This window comes from Platalea leucorodia, assembly GCF_965183815.1.
Source record: "Platalea leucorodia genome assembly, chromosome: 2".
NCBI classification, from domain to species: domain Eukaryota; kingdom Metazoa; phylum Chordata; class Aves; order Pelecaniformes; family Threskiornithidae; genus Platalea; species Platalea leucorodia.
The window spans coordinates 67,327,096-67,340,777 of NC_138824.1; the positions used below are offsets into that span (position 1 = coordinate 67,327,096).

The 13,682-nt window shown below is 36.3% G+C and overlaps 1 protein-coding gene across 1 annotated transcript in view; it reads right to left on the reverse strand.

The window, feature by feature from the left end:
• CCDC138 (coiled-coil domain containing 138) overlaps positions 1 to 13,682 on the reverse strand; it is a gene marked incomplete at its 3' end in the record, with an annotated part of 35,199 nt that overhangs the window by 11,284 nt on the left and 10,233 nt on the right. The window contains exons 7-12 of the mRNA XM_082305152.1: positions 12,816 to 12,893; positions 12,626 to 12,736; positions 10,275 to 10,439; positions 9,369 to 9,485; positions 8,042 to 8,234; positions 3,619 to 3,795 (exon numbers count right to left, since the gene is read on the reverse strand). Of these exons, the coding sequence (XP_082161278.1) occupies positions 3,619 to 3,795; positions 8,042 to 8,234; positions 9,369 to 9,485; positions 10,275 to 10,439; positions 12,626 to 12,736; positions 12,816 to 12,893 (841 nt within the window). The remainder of the gene's footprint in view (positions 1 to 3,618; positions 3,796 to 8,041; positions 8,235 to 9,368; positions 9,486 to 10,274; positions 10,440 to 12,625; positions 12,737 to 12,815; positions 12,894 to 13,682) is intronic.

A 13,682-nucleotide genomic window follows, 5' to 3' on the forward strand; every position in this document is an offset into this window, starting at 1 on the left:
CAACTAAATCACTCTAGAATTAATTATTCCTCCAGCTCTGCCTGCTGATCCTTCTCTTCCTTATGAAAAAAAGATCTAATAGAAGAAGGTAACAATCAGAACAGTAGAAGATATTGCGTATGAATGCATATCCTGAGCTGGCCGGGACTGATGAGCATATAATAATGATGTCATAGGCAGACAGAGAAAAAAACTACTGAGAATGTTACCTTTCAGTCCTCCACCATTTCCCATTGAAATGGTGGCGTCAGGACTCTCCTAGATTCTTGATGTGAAACTCCTGAACAGAAATGGAGAGAGAGTGCACGAAAGGCTGTATGCCAGTGTGATGGATGTGCTTGACCCCTTGACCAGACTGGCGGTGGTTTGGTGCAGGCTCCGGAAGAGGTAAAGCCCTGAGCTGTAGCCAGGCCGTGAACTTCTCTAGTTTCAATCTGTTCTCTGAAAACCCACAAAGGAACAGAGCAACTCATTTATCAACAAAGAAAGTTGTGGGTACAAGGAGTCTCCTGTATACCTTTTCCATGGCATGTAATTTGACTACAAGCCAACCACTTTATCCTACAAATATGACAGCCTAAGTGAGCCTTCTTTGAGCTCTCCCTGCTACGCAGTGTGGCTGTGTGGTGGTGATCTCCCCTTGAGCTGGGACACCTCTCAAAGTTCCTCCTTGAGGCAGAGAGACCTTTTACCAATGACAGATCTTTGGTAAGCGACTGATATCACACATAACCTTGTAGTATGGGAACTTTGATTTTGTCTTGGTAACTTTGACTGCATGCTGAATTGATGCTAATGAAACATTATATAAACTTCGCATGTACAATCCCTTAGACATAAACTGTTGACCAAGTCTGAGATTAAGATTGGACCTAGCCGCACCTAAGCTCCATCAGGAGTTTAGAAAGCAAGGGGGTCTACTCTGAACCTTGTGACTCAACGGGAGGGTCTTCCTTACTCTTTGCATCTCTGGTCTCTCTGTGAATCATTCTAACTCAAGTGTAACTCAGTTTTCCTTTGTATGACTCTTCCATGCAGTAATTAATAGAGTGAACCTTGCCATCGATCTTTCTAAAGTCACACTTTTACAACATCATATTAAACCAAATTTTGCTAATATCTTTCTCGGTGATTCCTTAAGCGTTCTAAATCACCCATTTGTGACAGCCAGTAAGATGCACAGCAGTAAGACTATTAATTTTAATTTGCCATTAAGGTCTTGTACATAGACAGATGATACCAATGCCTCAACTGTTGCATTTGACATGAAGTTTTCAGTAACTGAATGCTTTATCAGCACTGTCAACGTTGTATGAATTTGCAATGGAAATTTGGATCCTGGACCCATCGTACCAGATATACTGTGAAGCCAAAAGCAATGATACTGATCTAAAATCTGAAAATGTGCATACCAAAACCAAATCAGTCAATGGGCTTAAGCAGTACTGCAGACTCTCTTGTTATAGTTTCTATCAAAGCACAGAAATATCTATCTTAGACCAGTAGGTACTTTCTTCATATGCAGCCTAAGTAATTTTCCTTAATGTATGAGGAAAATCTTTCACTTCTGGAACATGAGGAAGATAATTTCTTACAGAGAAGAGAACCTACATGAGGACCTCAGACAGAACCATTAGCATTCACTGCTTACTATAACAAAAGGTACATGCAGTTACAGGGAGTAGTGCAACATAGTAGTTATTTCATATCTGATTCACATCTTTCAGTCTGGACAACTAAAATGTGAATCTGTAAAAATATTTCACAAAAAAAAGCCTTAAAACTTAAAAAAATAAGTTATAGAAAAGAATATTCAGAAAAAAATAAAGCACTGGCTTTTTTTCCAACTTAATTTCTAATTACTTCAGCTCTAAAGGTAATATTTTTGAATAAAAATATTGGAATACTCCTGTAGAGCCAGAAAATTATTGCAGAAAGTTGAAAGAATCCCTAGGATTGCCTATCTTATAGGAAAAAAGTCTAGACTTTGCCTCCTGGTGGCCCAATGCTGTCTTTTTGGGTAATGTGATTCCATGTTTTAGCATATGGCCAGCTACCTATGACTTCACATTTAAGGCTGCACATCAATATAGCTTTAAAATTGAGCATAAATTCCTGTTTTAATCTAACACAGAGAGCCCTCTAAATATCCAGTGCCGCCTTCTAGTTTGTCTTTTAATGACTTTTTAATAGGAAACTTACAAAGGAATGAAAATATGATTTCCCATCAACGACCCCACTTCTCATCATTAACAATTTCTTGCAAAACACTATGTATTAGAAAAGAGCAGAACATACCTATAACTTGTGTATTGGCAATTTATTCTACCAAAGAAAAAGGCCCTGTATAAGGCTTTATATCCAGTTGCTGAGAAATAAATTCTCAATTAAATGTCAATTCAATTAAACATTAGTCCTCCTTCCCTGATTTCACATATATACATCTTCTTTGAGTAGCAACAAGGCAAAATGTGAGTCTCTCACAACATATCTCCCATTATTCTTCAAACTGAAGGCATCTAGCATATCAGAACAACTACTCCTATGTAACAGAAGATGTACCGTTACTGGCATTACCCAAAGTAATACCAGACACCATCCACCTTGCTTAGGTTACTTTTGTGTGTACAACTATCTCTTTCCCAATCACTTTACCAATCTTAGTTATGACTATTAGGAAGAATACTTTAGTGTAAGACTATACTAACTATGTGGTCAGAAAAAGAATCTGCAAGGAAGCATAAAACTTTAGTTAAATCTTTGTGACACTTATCTGTCTACAAAATGGCTTTTAACTCAATGCTGTTCCATCCCAAGTCAAACATGCTTTCTCTTTTTATCACTACAATGCATGGTAACAAAATACTCCCAAAATAACAATATACAGTTCAAAATTAGCAGCAGTCCCTTCCCCTTTTCTGTTCTAAAGGGCAGTGAGTGATTTTTAGCTTTTAAAAAAAAACATCACAAGGCTTATTCAACATGGTACTGGAACGCCTCACTACTTTCGTGTTCATCCAGATGGTTATTAACTGATTCCTAGCCTGTATCAGCTGGACAAATGAGATTATTAACCCTTTTATAGGGCCACAGCACAGTAAAATTCAGCAAAACATAACCATCTCTTCTAGAAATGCCATTTCCAATTATTAGAAGGTGAAAAATGACTAGGGACGAGCTGTTCATTCAAACTAGAAAAATAATTTCAATAAAGCCTATTTTTTATCTCCACCTGCTGGCAGGTTTTCATGATATGGTTTCCCTGGCACAGCCTGACTTCAAAGAAAAACATCAGCAAGGTAGAACAGTGGAATAAACTGAAAAGCCAAACCAAAAATAGCAACAAAAAAATTCACACCAATAAATAAGAAAGTAACCAGGACAAAATATAAAGCATAGGTGCTGAGAGGGAGAAGAAAAGACAAGACAACTCAGAAAGAGACAATTCAGAAATACATTTTATGTCTCTAATGAATTTACATGATACAAACGAATGCTAATACTAGATTAGATTATTTATACAGAAGAATCATGCTATTTTTATGTAGTATTTATGCTTACCTCACCTGTTTTCAACATGATTTTATATTTTTATTTTTTATAATTACCCAAATTTACCAGATTCCATGGTCATCTGAAGTAATCCATCAAGAGCACTGGAAAGCAGACCTCTACTGGATACTTTTAAGTGACTTAAGATGACAGGAACACATTGGTATTCCAAAAATAAGGCCTTCCCTTCATCTGTCTTCAAGTCCATGCGAAGGGAATCAAACGCTTGAGCCAGGTAATCCACTGAAAGATATCAGAATACAGGCAACAAAACTTCTATAATCATAGTTCCATTAAGCAATATGTGAATAGCTATCCTGAGAGTTACTGTTGCAGATATACACTTAAAAGTTAAATGGCTGAAAATATTAACTTTTATTTTTATTTAAAGACATCCTCTGCCTGTTTTTATTCCTTAACAACTTGTTGTGAGTAGAGAAAAAGACTAACTACAACTCATATGTTAAAGAAAAATATACTTACAAATATAAAGCCCTTCTAATATTTTGCTTAAGAGGAAAGAAATTACAAGCTTGCAGCATTTGAGACAATGTTGGTTTCAACATCTGGGAAATCTTTGTTAAAGGAGTCAAGGGCTGATTTGTCTGAATAAGAGAAATTTCTTTCATGAGGGCAACTACTCCCATTCCTTTCTGTAAAAACCTGCAGTTTAAGTTTCAGTGCATACATTTCATACATACTCATCCATTGGGGAGCGCACTAAATTACACAAAGAATGTAGATGAAGTGAACCAATCTAACTTTCTTAATTTCCTGATGTCAAATCTTTCTCAGTATCTTGGAATAGCATTGATCATCTGGAGCGCAGAAAATGAAGTATGACGGAACAATTTATCCTGTGGCAAACGTTTATCTACAGTGCCATCTGCTGGATACTGACATTTTGAAGAAAACGGGATATATGTTCAAACCAAATGTGCTAACTTATCACTAGATCATTAGTGCCATGTGGTCAGAGTGATCAAAATTCATACACAGTAATGTTCAACATATGTTTAACAACAGATCATATTTTCCATATTAGAGAAGCCAGCACTAAAACGCAATCATGAGAAACTAAACAGATTCATTCTAATCAACAGCGTTCATCTGCTTAGCATAACTCTGCAATAACTATTTTTTGTATTGCAATTCTTTTTGCATCGTTTTTATCAAACATTTCTAGAAATGCATCTCAATTTAAGAGTAATTATCTTGCTTCACCAAAATATCTTGACTGAAATAGTTCCCTCCAACAGCTGAAATACTGTATATGTTCACTAATGATGTCAGGGTGGTTTTCCATCATGTTTGAATCCTGTGTTTACTGTAAATACTCACAATATAAATACTGCACAGGTCAGTTAAGCATTAAGACATACTAATCTGCTTACCCATCTAATCCAGAAGGATGACTTCCATGAACAAGAACATTGTTCATTATCTATGGATTTAAAATCTTTGGCATCCCTGATTAGTGTCAATCTCAGGGTGCCAGAGATTGCAGTAATTTTGTGATGTGGATCTTTGCTTTCTAAGAAATGGCCCAAAATTCACAACATATTTCATGCAAGAGAGTGAAAAAGCAGATGTCAAAGTAGGCATCTGATTCTGACACTCTGGCATGGTTTTTCAGGATTACCTTGAAAATTAACATCTCTGTAACCTGTCTCCACCTCTTTGTGTTACTAGCAGAAGGGATGTGTTACTAGTAAAGACGTTCTAAAATACAAACCATTCTGAGAACAAAAGATAGCAAAAATAGAATCATGGAATAATTTAGAATCATAGAGTTTTTTAGGTTGGAAAGGACCTTTTAAGATCATCAATTCCAACTGTTAACCTAGCACTGCGTTAACCACTAGGGTGGAATCTCCTGCCCAAAGCAAGACCATCTCTGAAGTTAGATCAGATTGTTCGTAGTCGTAACCCCACTGAATAATTATTTGCTATCAAAATGATCTGTGCTTTTAAAATGTCTTTGAAAAGGGAAAAATAAGTGGTTAGTATCACAAAGAGTTGAAAAAGGGTTATAGATACATTCATTCTTATGCTATCCTTGTAAAACTTATTCTTGCAGAAAATCCCAGTTATGCGGCACCACAGTATTCCCAGGTTGCTGCAGGTAGGCAGTAATCACCTCTTACACCTGCTCTTAATGGTATATAATTAGTGTTTTCTGCCTGACTTCCATAAAAAGGATCTGCAACACCTCTTGTTCCCTATTTCCCTTGAAGACAGAAAAGGCTTCACAACTGAAGGCAGCAGTTAACAAATCAGCTGAGAGAACAGTTACTCTATTCTTTGAGATGTATTTTCCACAGGGTTTTTTTTTTCTCACCCTGTCCAGACACAATCTGATTCTTGTTAACTCATAGCGTCTACTTTGAAACCTTTGCTTTCTCCCTCTCCCATGAGGCAGGGAAGACCCGACTTCCCCTATTTCTTTGCCAACACAAAATTCTATAGGTTTTAAGTAGAAAATTCTACTTTATGCTACTATTATACATCTTCTGCTAGTGTGAAAGGTGGGAGGAACCTGGGAACAAAGTAGAAACAGAAAAAAACCTCGGAGTGAAAGGAAAGAGTCACTAACCCTGTGATGCCCCCTTACACTCCCCCCCGATTCTTTTTGGTTAAGAAAAGGCAGAAGTGTGAGCTGAAAATTATGTTGCTGTTTCAGATACTATAATCACCTAACAGGCATTGAAGGCTGTCAGGACTACACAGTTTAAGAGGATATTTAATTTTTTTTTTTTCCCCCCAAATAAATAAATAAATAAAAAAATCAAGTATTTATATAGTCAGAACCTCAACTTGATAATATGTGGCAATTATATTGCATTTAGGATTCAGAGGGGACCTATCAACTCTACTGCTTTTATGCTGATGAACTCTTTTTGCACAGGTGAACAAAATTGCTTCATAGCAATCATTGAAACCATTATTGAATTAAAACAATTAAGTTAAAAGAGAAAGCTAATAATAGAAGTCAAAATAAGATGTTCTTTTGAATTACTCATCAAATCTGCAGATTTATGAATTAAGAACCTTCAAGATTCATATTAATTCAGATTAAGTACTACTGTTGAAGTTTTCAAAGAAGTCACATATAAATTAGAAATAGGTTAAGAATTTGTTTTAATGACCAAAGTTAATCTGTAAGTTAATTTGAAAATATCTCTATAAATTAGATTGATTGAAGGTTTTTCTTCTCTGGGTTCTGACAGAAAAGCGTACACTAATCTCTGTGTCAAAAGGATAAGGAAGGAAAGCTTCAAAAATCTGCGTTTGTGCCTCTTCTCATAGTGTGCTCAACACTCAGAGCTCAGAAGAAACAGTCCATTTTTGTCATCACTTTAAAGAAAATGTTTTAGTCTTTTCAGATCATATCTGTTTTCAAAGAAGGCCCCACTGAGATTTGCCACAGCACCTTTAAAACTGCCCAAGTGGAGTAACTTGTCATAACCTGAAGCAAAAGTCACTATTTTCAGAGCTGTGTTATCTCCTGATATGACCTCGTTTGCTTTTGCCTTTTTAACAACGTACGTTACTATAATACATCAACATAGGAATTTTGGAAGATTTGGAATGAAAAGGCCACTTTTCGTGCTAGGCAGGTGGCTTTGAAGTCTAAAACATTTTTATGTAAACAGAACGTGGTGCCTTTGTAAACGAGTCTAACAGTGAAATCCGAATGGACAATCATATCAAGAACTGACAATTTCATAGAGTAGCATTTTTCAATGTTGATAATGTTTTATGAGTAGCTGTTTGCAGTGCTAGACTTGGTAGGAGAAGAGGGGAGCAGCAGACAGGTAAGGGCTGGAGTATGAACTGTATGCTAAACTTAGACCAAGGGACAAAGCAATTTCAGGATGTTGTATCACAATTCAATCTAACAATTATAATACACTACACAAGTGGCTTTCTCTATGTGACTACAGATACATCAGAAATACCTATGAACATCAGATTTATCTACAAAGATAAATGCAGCAAAGTTGTAACTAATTATGTCAGAAAAGCAACACTTGACACTGCAGCTGAGCAGCCTTTCAGGGGGCAGGTAAACAACCTACTAGCTTAAACAGGACAGTGAAATTCTAGAACTGTGCAAAATCTGCTACTTATTTCAGTTTATAAAAGAGCAACTAGCTGTGCCACTTTTGGCAAATTGGCAATCCAATCACTGCTGTAGCGACAGTTTGACACAATTACCAACAGCTCTTTTCCCCTTCTTCAGAAATGTTGATTTGTCTGAGAAGAAGTCGTCATATTAAAAGGAACATATAAATTCCAACACGAAACGAGTAATAGCAAGATTCATACTTGTTTCCAGTATATTTTGCTTCACAAGGTAGTAAAATTCAAGTAAAAACACTTTTCACTAATAAAGCATAATAGATGCTACAGTATCACTGAAACGTTTTTTGTCCAGGCACACGACTGAAATAAATAAAGAAATTTAAAAAAACCCAGATCTTACCTTGTGTCACTGTTTTAAGCACAATTAAAGTTGACAGAAACCTCAAAGGCATACAGGAACTCTTAAAGAAAGCTGCTGATTTTGATTTACTCTCTGTAGACTGTTCAGAAGAACTATGTGGGTTTCCCTTACTTACTATGCCTTTGAAAATATCTTCGCCAAGTCTCCTCATTGTTGATGCTATTGTTGCATGCTGTTTCAAACAATGCACAGTTAGTGTAAACATGAAAACACATTAAAATCCTGTGTACTATGAAGAGATACGTATGTTCCCCTAGCGATTAAATATTAAATAGCAAATGGTTTGACCATGTATTGGAATATAATTTATATAGGAGGTACTACTTTGTGTTCCAAAAGCAGGTGAACAACATTATCACGGCACCTTATCAACACATACTTCACAAAGAGGCTAGTTAGCGAGGGCCCCTGATATGCTGACATTATTTAAGTCGCCTCTGGTTCCAGAACAAGCTCAGCTTCAGTCAGCTCTATTTTGTAAGGTTGCCAGAAGTTACATCCTGTGAAAGCATTTACAGAATCAAGGTCTAAACATGAACCTTAAGAACACTGTACAGGTAAGATCTATTAGACTTTTAATCATAAACTCTACAGAAATATTACTTCAGAATCAAACTTCACAATATGCTCACTTAAAATACAGTTCCTTATTAGCACTAAAAACAACAGCTTACTATTCTATTCAATTTAAACTCAAGATATTTACAAAGTTTCCTACCTTTTGCTTTAGCAAAAGCACTATTCACAGCACTATGCACTATACTGAGTCTTTACAGTATGGCTACTCTCTTTTTTTTATTATACTGCTGAATATTTTCCTATAGCAGTCTAGTCAAAGGGAGTAAAGTATGTCTTCTGGTTAGATATTGAGCAGAGAACAGAAAAATCAAAATTCCTTTGCTGCTTTGCCACACACTTCCATCAATTTCAACAAATCTCATGCATAAACTGAACCTAAAAACATTACCTTTTCTAGTACAAAAGTTTTGTAAATACATATGTGAAAATACAATTTCTGAGATGCTTAGACACCACAACAGAGATCACATACTTCTGAAAACTATGTTTAGATACACAATGCAAAATTTAAAATTAACTTGAAAAAAGAATTTATTTTTTTTAATTTGCCATGTATCTATGGTAAACACTATGAATTTATGCTTTGCAAAGACAGCAGAATTTCTTTTATATATTACTACCTGAAAACATCCACTTTTCATATGTATTTAAAACATAAAATCTATTAATATCTTCTGGGAATTTAGTTTTTAAAAACCCCATATTGCAAGAGGACTACTTGTTTTACCTGAATACCACTGTCTAGATGTCTTACAGACCAGTAAATAAATTTAATCACAGGCATGTGTAGTTTAGGATTCACAAATGGCATCCACTGGAGTTGCTCAGTAGCTATAGGCAAAAGCTGTAAAAATATACAAAAGTAAAATTACATGCAGCATATGAAACTACTGTATAAGCTAATCATAAGTGAAAACCAAACAAACGAAACTTCTAACTTTCTCTTGGAGTTTAACAGATTACATATGCAAATACTCATGCGGCAGATCCAGTACAGGTAACAGAATTATACGCGTGCACAGATTTTAAATTTTACAGAGGTTTACATGCAAAAGTGGAGATAAGTCACGTGAGCGCAATCTCAGTAAATCCAATCCCATGGCTATACATCTTCAATATAATGAAGAAAAACAGTAAAAGATGTTCTGAACACCTCACTGATTTCCAAACCTTGGTATACCCAGAAAGAAAACAATAAACATGTTAAAAGTATAGCATAGTATCACCTTTTATCAGTCATAAATTGGAACTTTAATATAAGCATCAAAAGATTTTAAATTAGACATGTTCATCTCCTTAGAAAAAAGGAATTATGTACAGTATTACATACAAAACACAAGACAAATTATCAACTGACACAAGTGACTTGAAATAAAATGCTGAAACTCTCAAGTTGAGACTGAACACCACACTTTTCCTTAAAAATGATCTGTATCCTTTACGAATGACAAATTATCTATTATATCTCACTGCCGGAATTAATACTGACTTATTAAGCGTGATTTTGTTTTAATTACTGTATCCAAAGCACGTACAAAACAGGCTGACCTGTTATAACATTCTCAAAATCATTTAATAAAACCCATAAATCCGAAAACATATTAACATAAGCAAACAATCCAAACTCCTTTACCTTCATACACCTTTCCTGGGTGCAGGTTTTTTTTGAGGTCTGGGTAACCAGAAGTTTATGACCATCCTCTCTTTCTTCTTGTATTTTTATTTTGCTAAGGTGGTGGTCTGAGATCCAATCCATAAGAAAAGTTAAGAGCTCATAAACTTGTGAATTCAATGGTAGCTGCAATACATCCACAACATCAGATATTTCAGCTTTCAAGTTAATGATTTTTCTAAGCCGCAATAGTAACAGGCTGAAATATATGAGAGTACATTAGTTCTGAAATATTATGCATAATTTAAAGGATGATGAGTATACGCCTGATAAAATCTGGGAGGTAAGTTACTGTGTTGGGAGCCTGTGAAAACATAATATTCAAGGAAATACTGATCTTGAACAGGCAATGTCTGCTCTATTGGGTCTTGTACCCAGAGTTTGAAAAGCCTCTATGTTATTAATATAACCTGTAACTTATAATATCTCTGGGAAAGGTAAAGTCTATGTGGATCAAGGGGTGAAAGGTGGCAATCCTGACCCAGAGACCACTGTACATCAAGAAGTCAGGATCCACATCACAGTTAATCCGAGTACACGCAGCCTGTGCTGTGCTGCACAGATCAATCAACTGCACAGTTTATCCTGTGCTTGGCCGCAGGATAAACTCAGCCAGCTCACTGTAACAGGAGCTTGCAGGCAGCTCCCACTTGGTGCCGGTGATCAGGCCTCCTGGCTGGCCATGCCTTTGTCTAAAAGGGCAACAAGAAGTGCTCCTGCGAACGTCCTTCATGAATAGAGTTGTTTTATTGTCACAAAACTATATAATAGCTTGAATGACCAAAAAGGAGGAGCTTCTCTCCATGGACAGGACCTGCTCAGCATGCCCGGGGAAAAACCCACCTGGGCTCCATCTGACGCTGCACAAACACAAGGTTCTCAGCATTTGAAGGGACGTAGCATTTACTCGCTACCTATATTCCTCCTCTTATTCTGTCTTATGAGAACATTAAGCCATTTGTTGTCAGGCCCTCCTTACAGAAAAAGAATGAACCCTGCATCGTTTCTCTCTCTCTCGCACACACTTCACTCCCCTCCCTACTGCAAAACAGGTACTATTTGTGATGGTTTCTGGGTGTGAAAAAATACTCACATAATTGATTTTGTACTGAGAAAGATGGTTATAAAAGGCCTGGGAAAAGATTTTCACATACAGAATCACTCCATTTTATAATTCTGGCCAAATGAATTACAGGAGAAAGCAAATCCTTAATGTCCTTTGCATGTGGAAATTCTCATATCAATGCTCTAGAACTCTACACTAGACCATACGATGCACTGTTGTTAAAATTTAACTGGGTAACTAGCATTGTTAGGAAAAGAACAAAGACTTAATGAAATTGTGATTCTGTCCCTGTACTACACTGCAGTGAAATACTCTATGAAAGATACCCAGAGGTACCTGAACACAAGCTGCACAAATAGTTCTCTAAAGACTTCAAAAGCTTTCTTGTATCTACCTTCAGATAACTGTTTTCCTCTTCACTCACAACTATAACTACTGATACTGTTTATATTTCACTTGCAACCAAAGTACACTAAAACCTATGTAAACAGAGAAATATGTTGGCTATATATAGACAGCACAGTTTTAAGGCATACGATGTAATTAATTAAGTAGGATGGTGTGAATCTCTCTTTCCTATTTCACAGTTTAGCCTCTAGCTGGGGAAAATCATTACCAGTTGGGAGATGTTGGCAGAATACTACCACAGGACCTGCTACTAAATGGAACAACATGGAGACAGAAAGCATTTCATTGAGTGATGTAAGAAGATATTTTAAGGAAAACAAGGTGATAATTTTGGAACTGTGTATGAACACTATGTCTATTCTCTTTCCCTCATTAAAGACTATGTCTCAAAAATCATAATTCTTAATGTGATATCTCTGACTGACTACTTTTTAGCTGGTGTTATTCATAAGAACAGTGCTGTACTGTGGCAGCAACCATAAAATTTAAGATTTGCTCTGACACAGCGAAAGAAGCCAGTTACAGTGTAAGCAGGTTATAACTTTAATTGACAGATGAAAGATGACATGACAGGAAGACAAAAACATACCATATAAATATATACATACACTATATACATACACAATATGAAATCCAACAGACGTTGGACGTAACAAGCTTAATTCTGTTAACTGCTTGTTTTCCCTCAATATAATCTGTATCTTTTCTTACTGTAACTAATTCACTCATAAAATAAATAAAATTGGAAGTTACATTTTCTAGTTTCTAGCAGATACACAGAGAATGTTCCACTGCCTAACGTCTTTAGAATTAATCTTTCGTTTTGCCCAATTCTTACCTTAGCAATTTTTGATGTTACCTTCACTTTTTCCTGCTTGCCAGGTTTACTTTGTTGCACTGCTTGACATATATCCTTAGACTTCTGTACCATTAAGAATTCATGCTTCCTCTACAACAAAATGTAACAATGAATTATATTTCACATGTTACCTATAAAGGAAGCAGCTACATGTAAGAACAAACCTTACTTGTAGATTCTCTAAACGAGCTTGTACTTTTCTTGCTTGACTTTCCAACTTCTTGTTCAGCTCAGTTACATCACTTAACTGAAAGAAACAGAAAATATTAAAGTATCTGTAAATTCAAAACTCACTTCTTGACTTAATTATCATACTGAAATAATCTGATGTGGTCACTGAGCAGCTAAATTATTTAAGTTCAAATTTTTTCTTTTGAGCATGTAAAGTGATAGAAACAAAATCATCATCCACCTCCTCAAGAAATCACATAATCACAGAATGCTTCAGGTTGGCAGGCACCCCTGGAGGTCATCTGGTTCAACCCCCCTGCTCAAGCAGGGCCACCTAGAGTTGGCTGCCCAGGACCATGTCCAGACAGCTTTTGAATATCTCCAAGGTGGGAGAGTCCACCACCTCTCTGGGCAACCTGTGCCAGGATAAATAAGACAGCAGTAGCTGTTTGTTGACCTGCAGCCCAGCCTTTCAGTTTGCAGGGGAAGAATAAGCAGTACAGTGCCTCTCTAGATATACAGGCACTACACATTTGACTACTTTTAATGAAGAAGTGACATAAAAATGGGGTGCACATTTCAAGAATGGTCCAACAGTCTTGTTAATGGGGAAAGTTTCTTCTCTGCAGAATGAAACCGTTACTGACCATGCTACAAAAACAGTTTGCTCTGTGAGAAACGATTAGGGAAATTGTAACTTCCATTTAAATATAAAGAAACTTGCTCTACACATAGAACAATGAACAGCATGATTTTCACGGAAGCCTTCAGTATGCACAGAAATGCAAAGATTTTACAGTGAGGAGAAATAAAGAGACAGATGGGTTGCACCAGAATCATCAACATTCTAGGAGTTAGGTCTGAC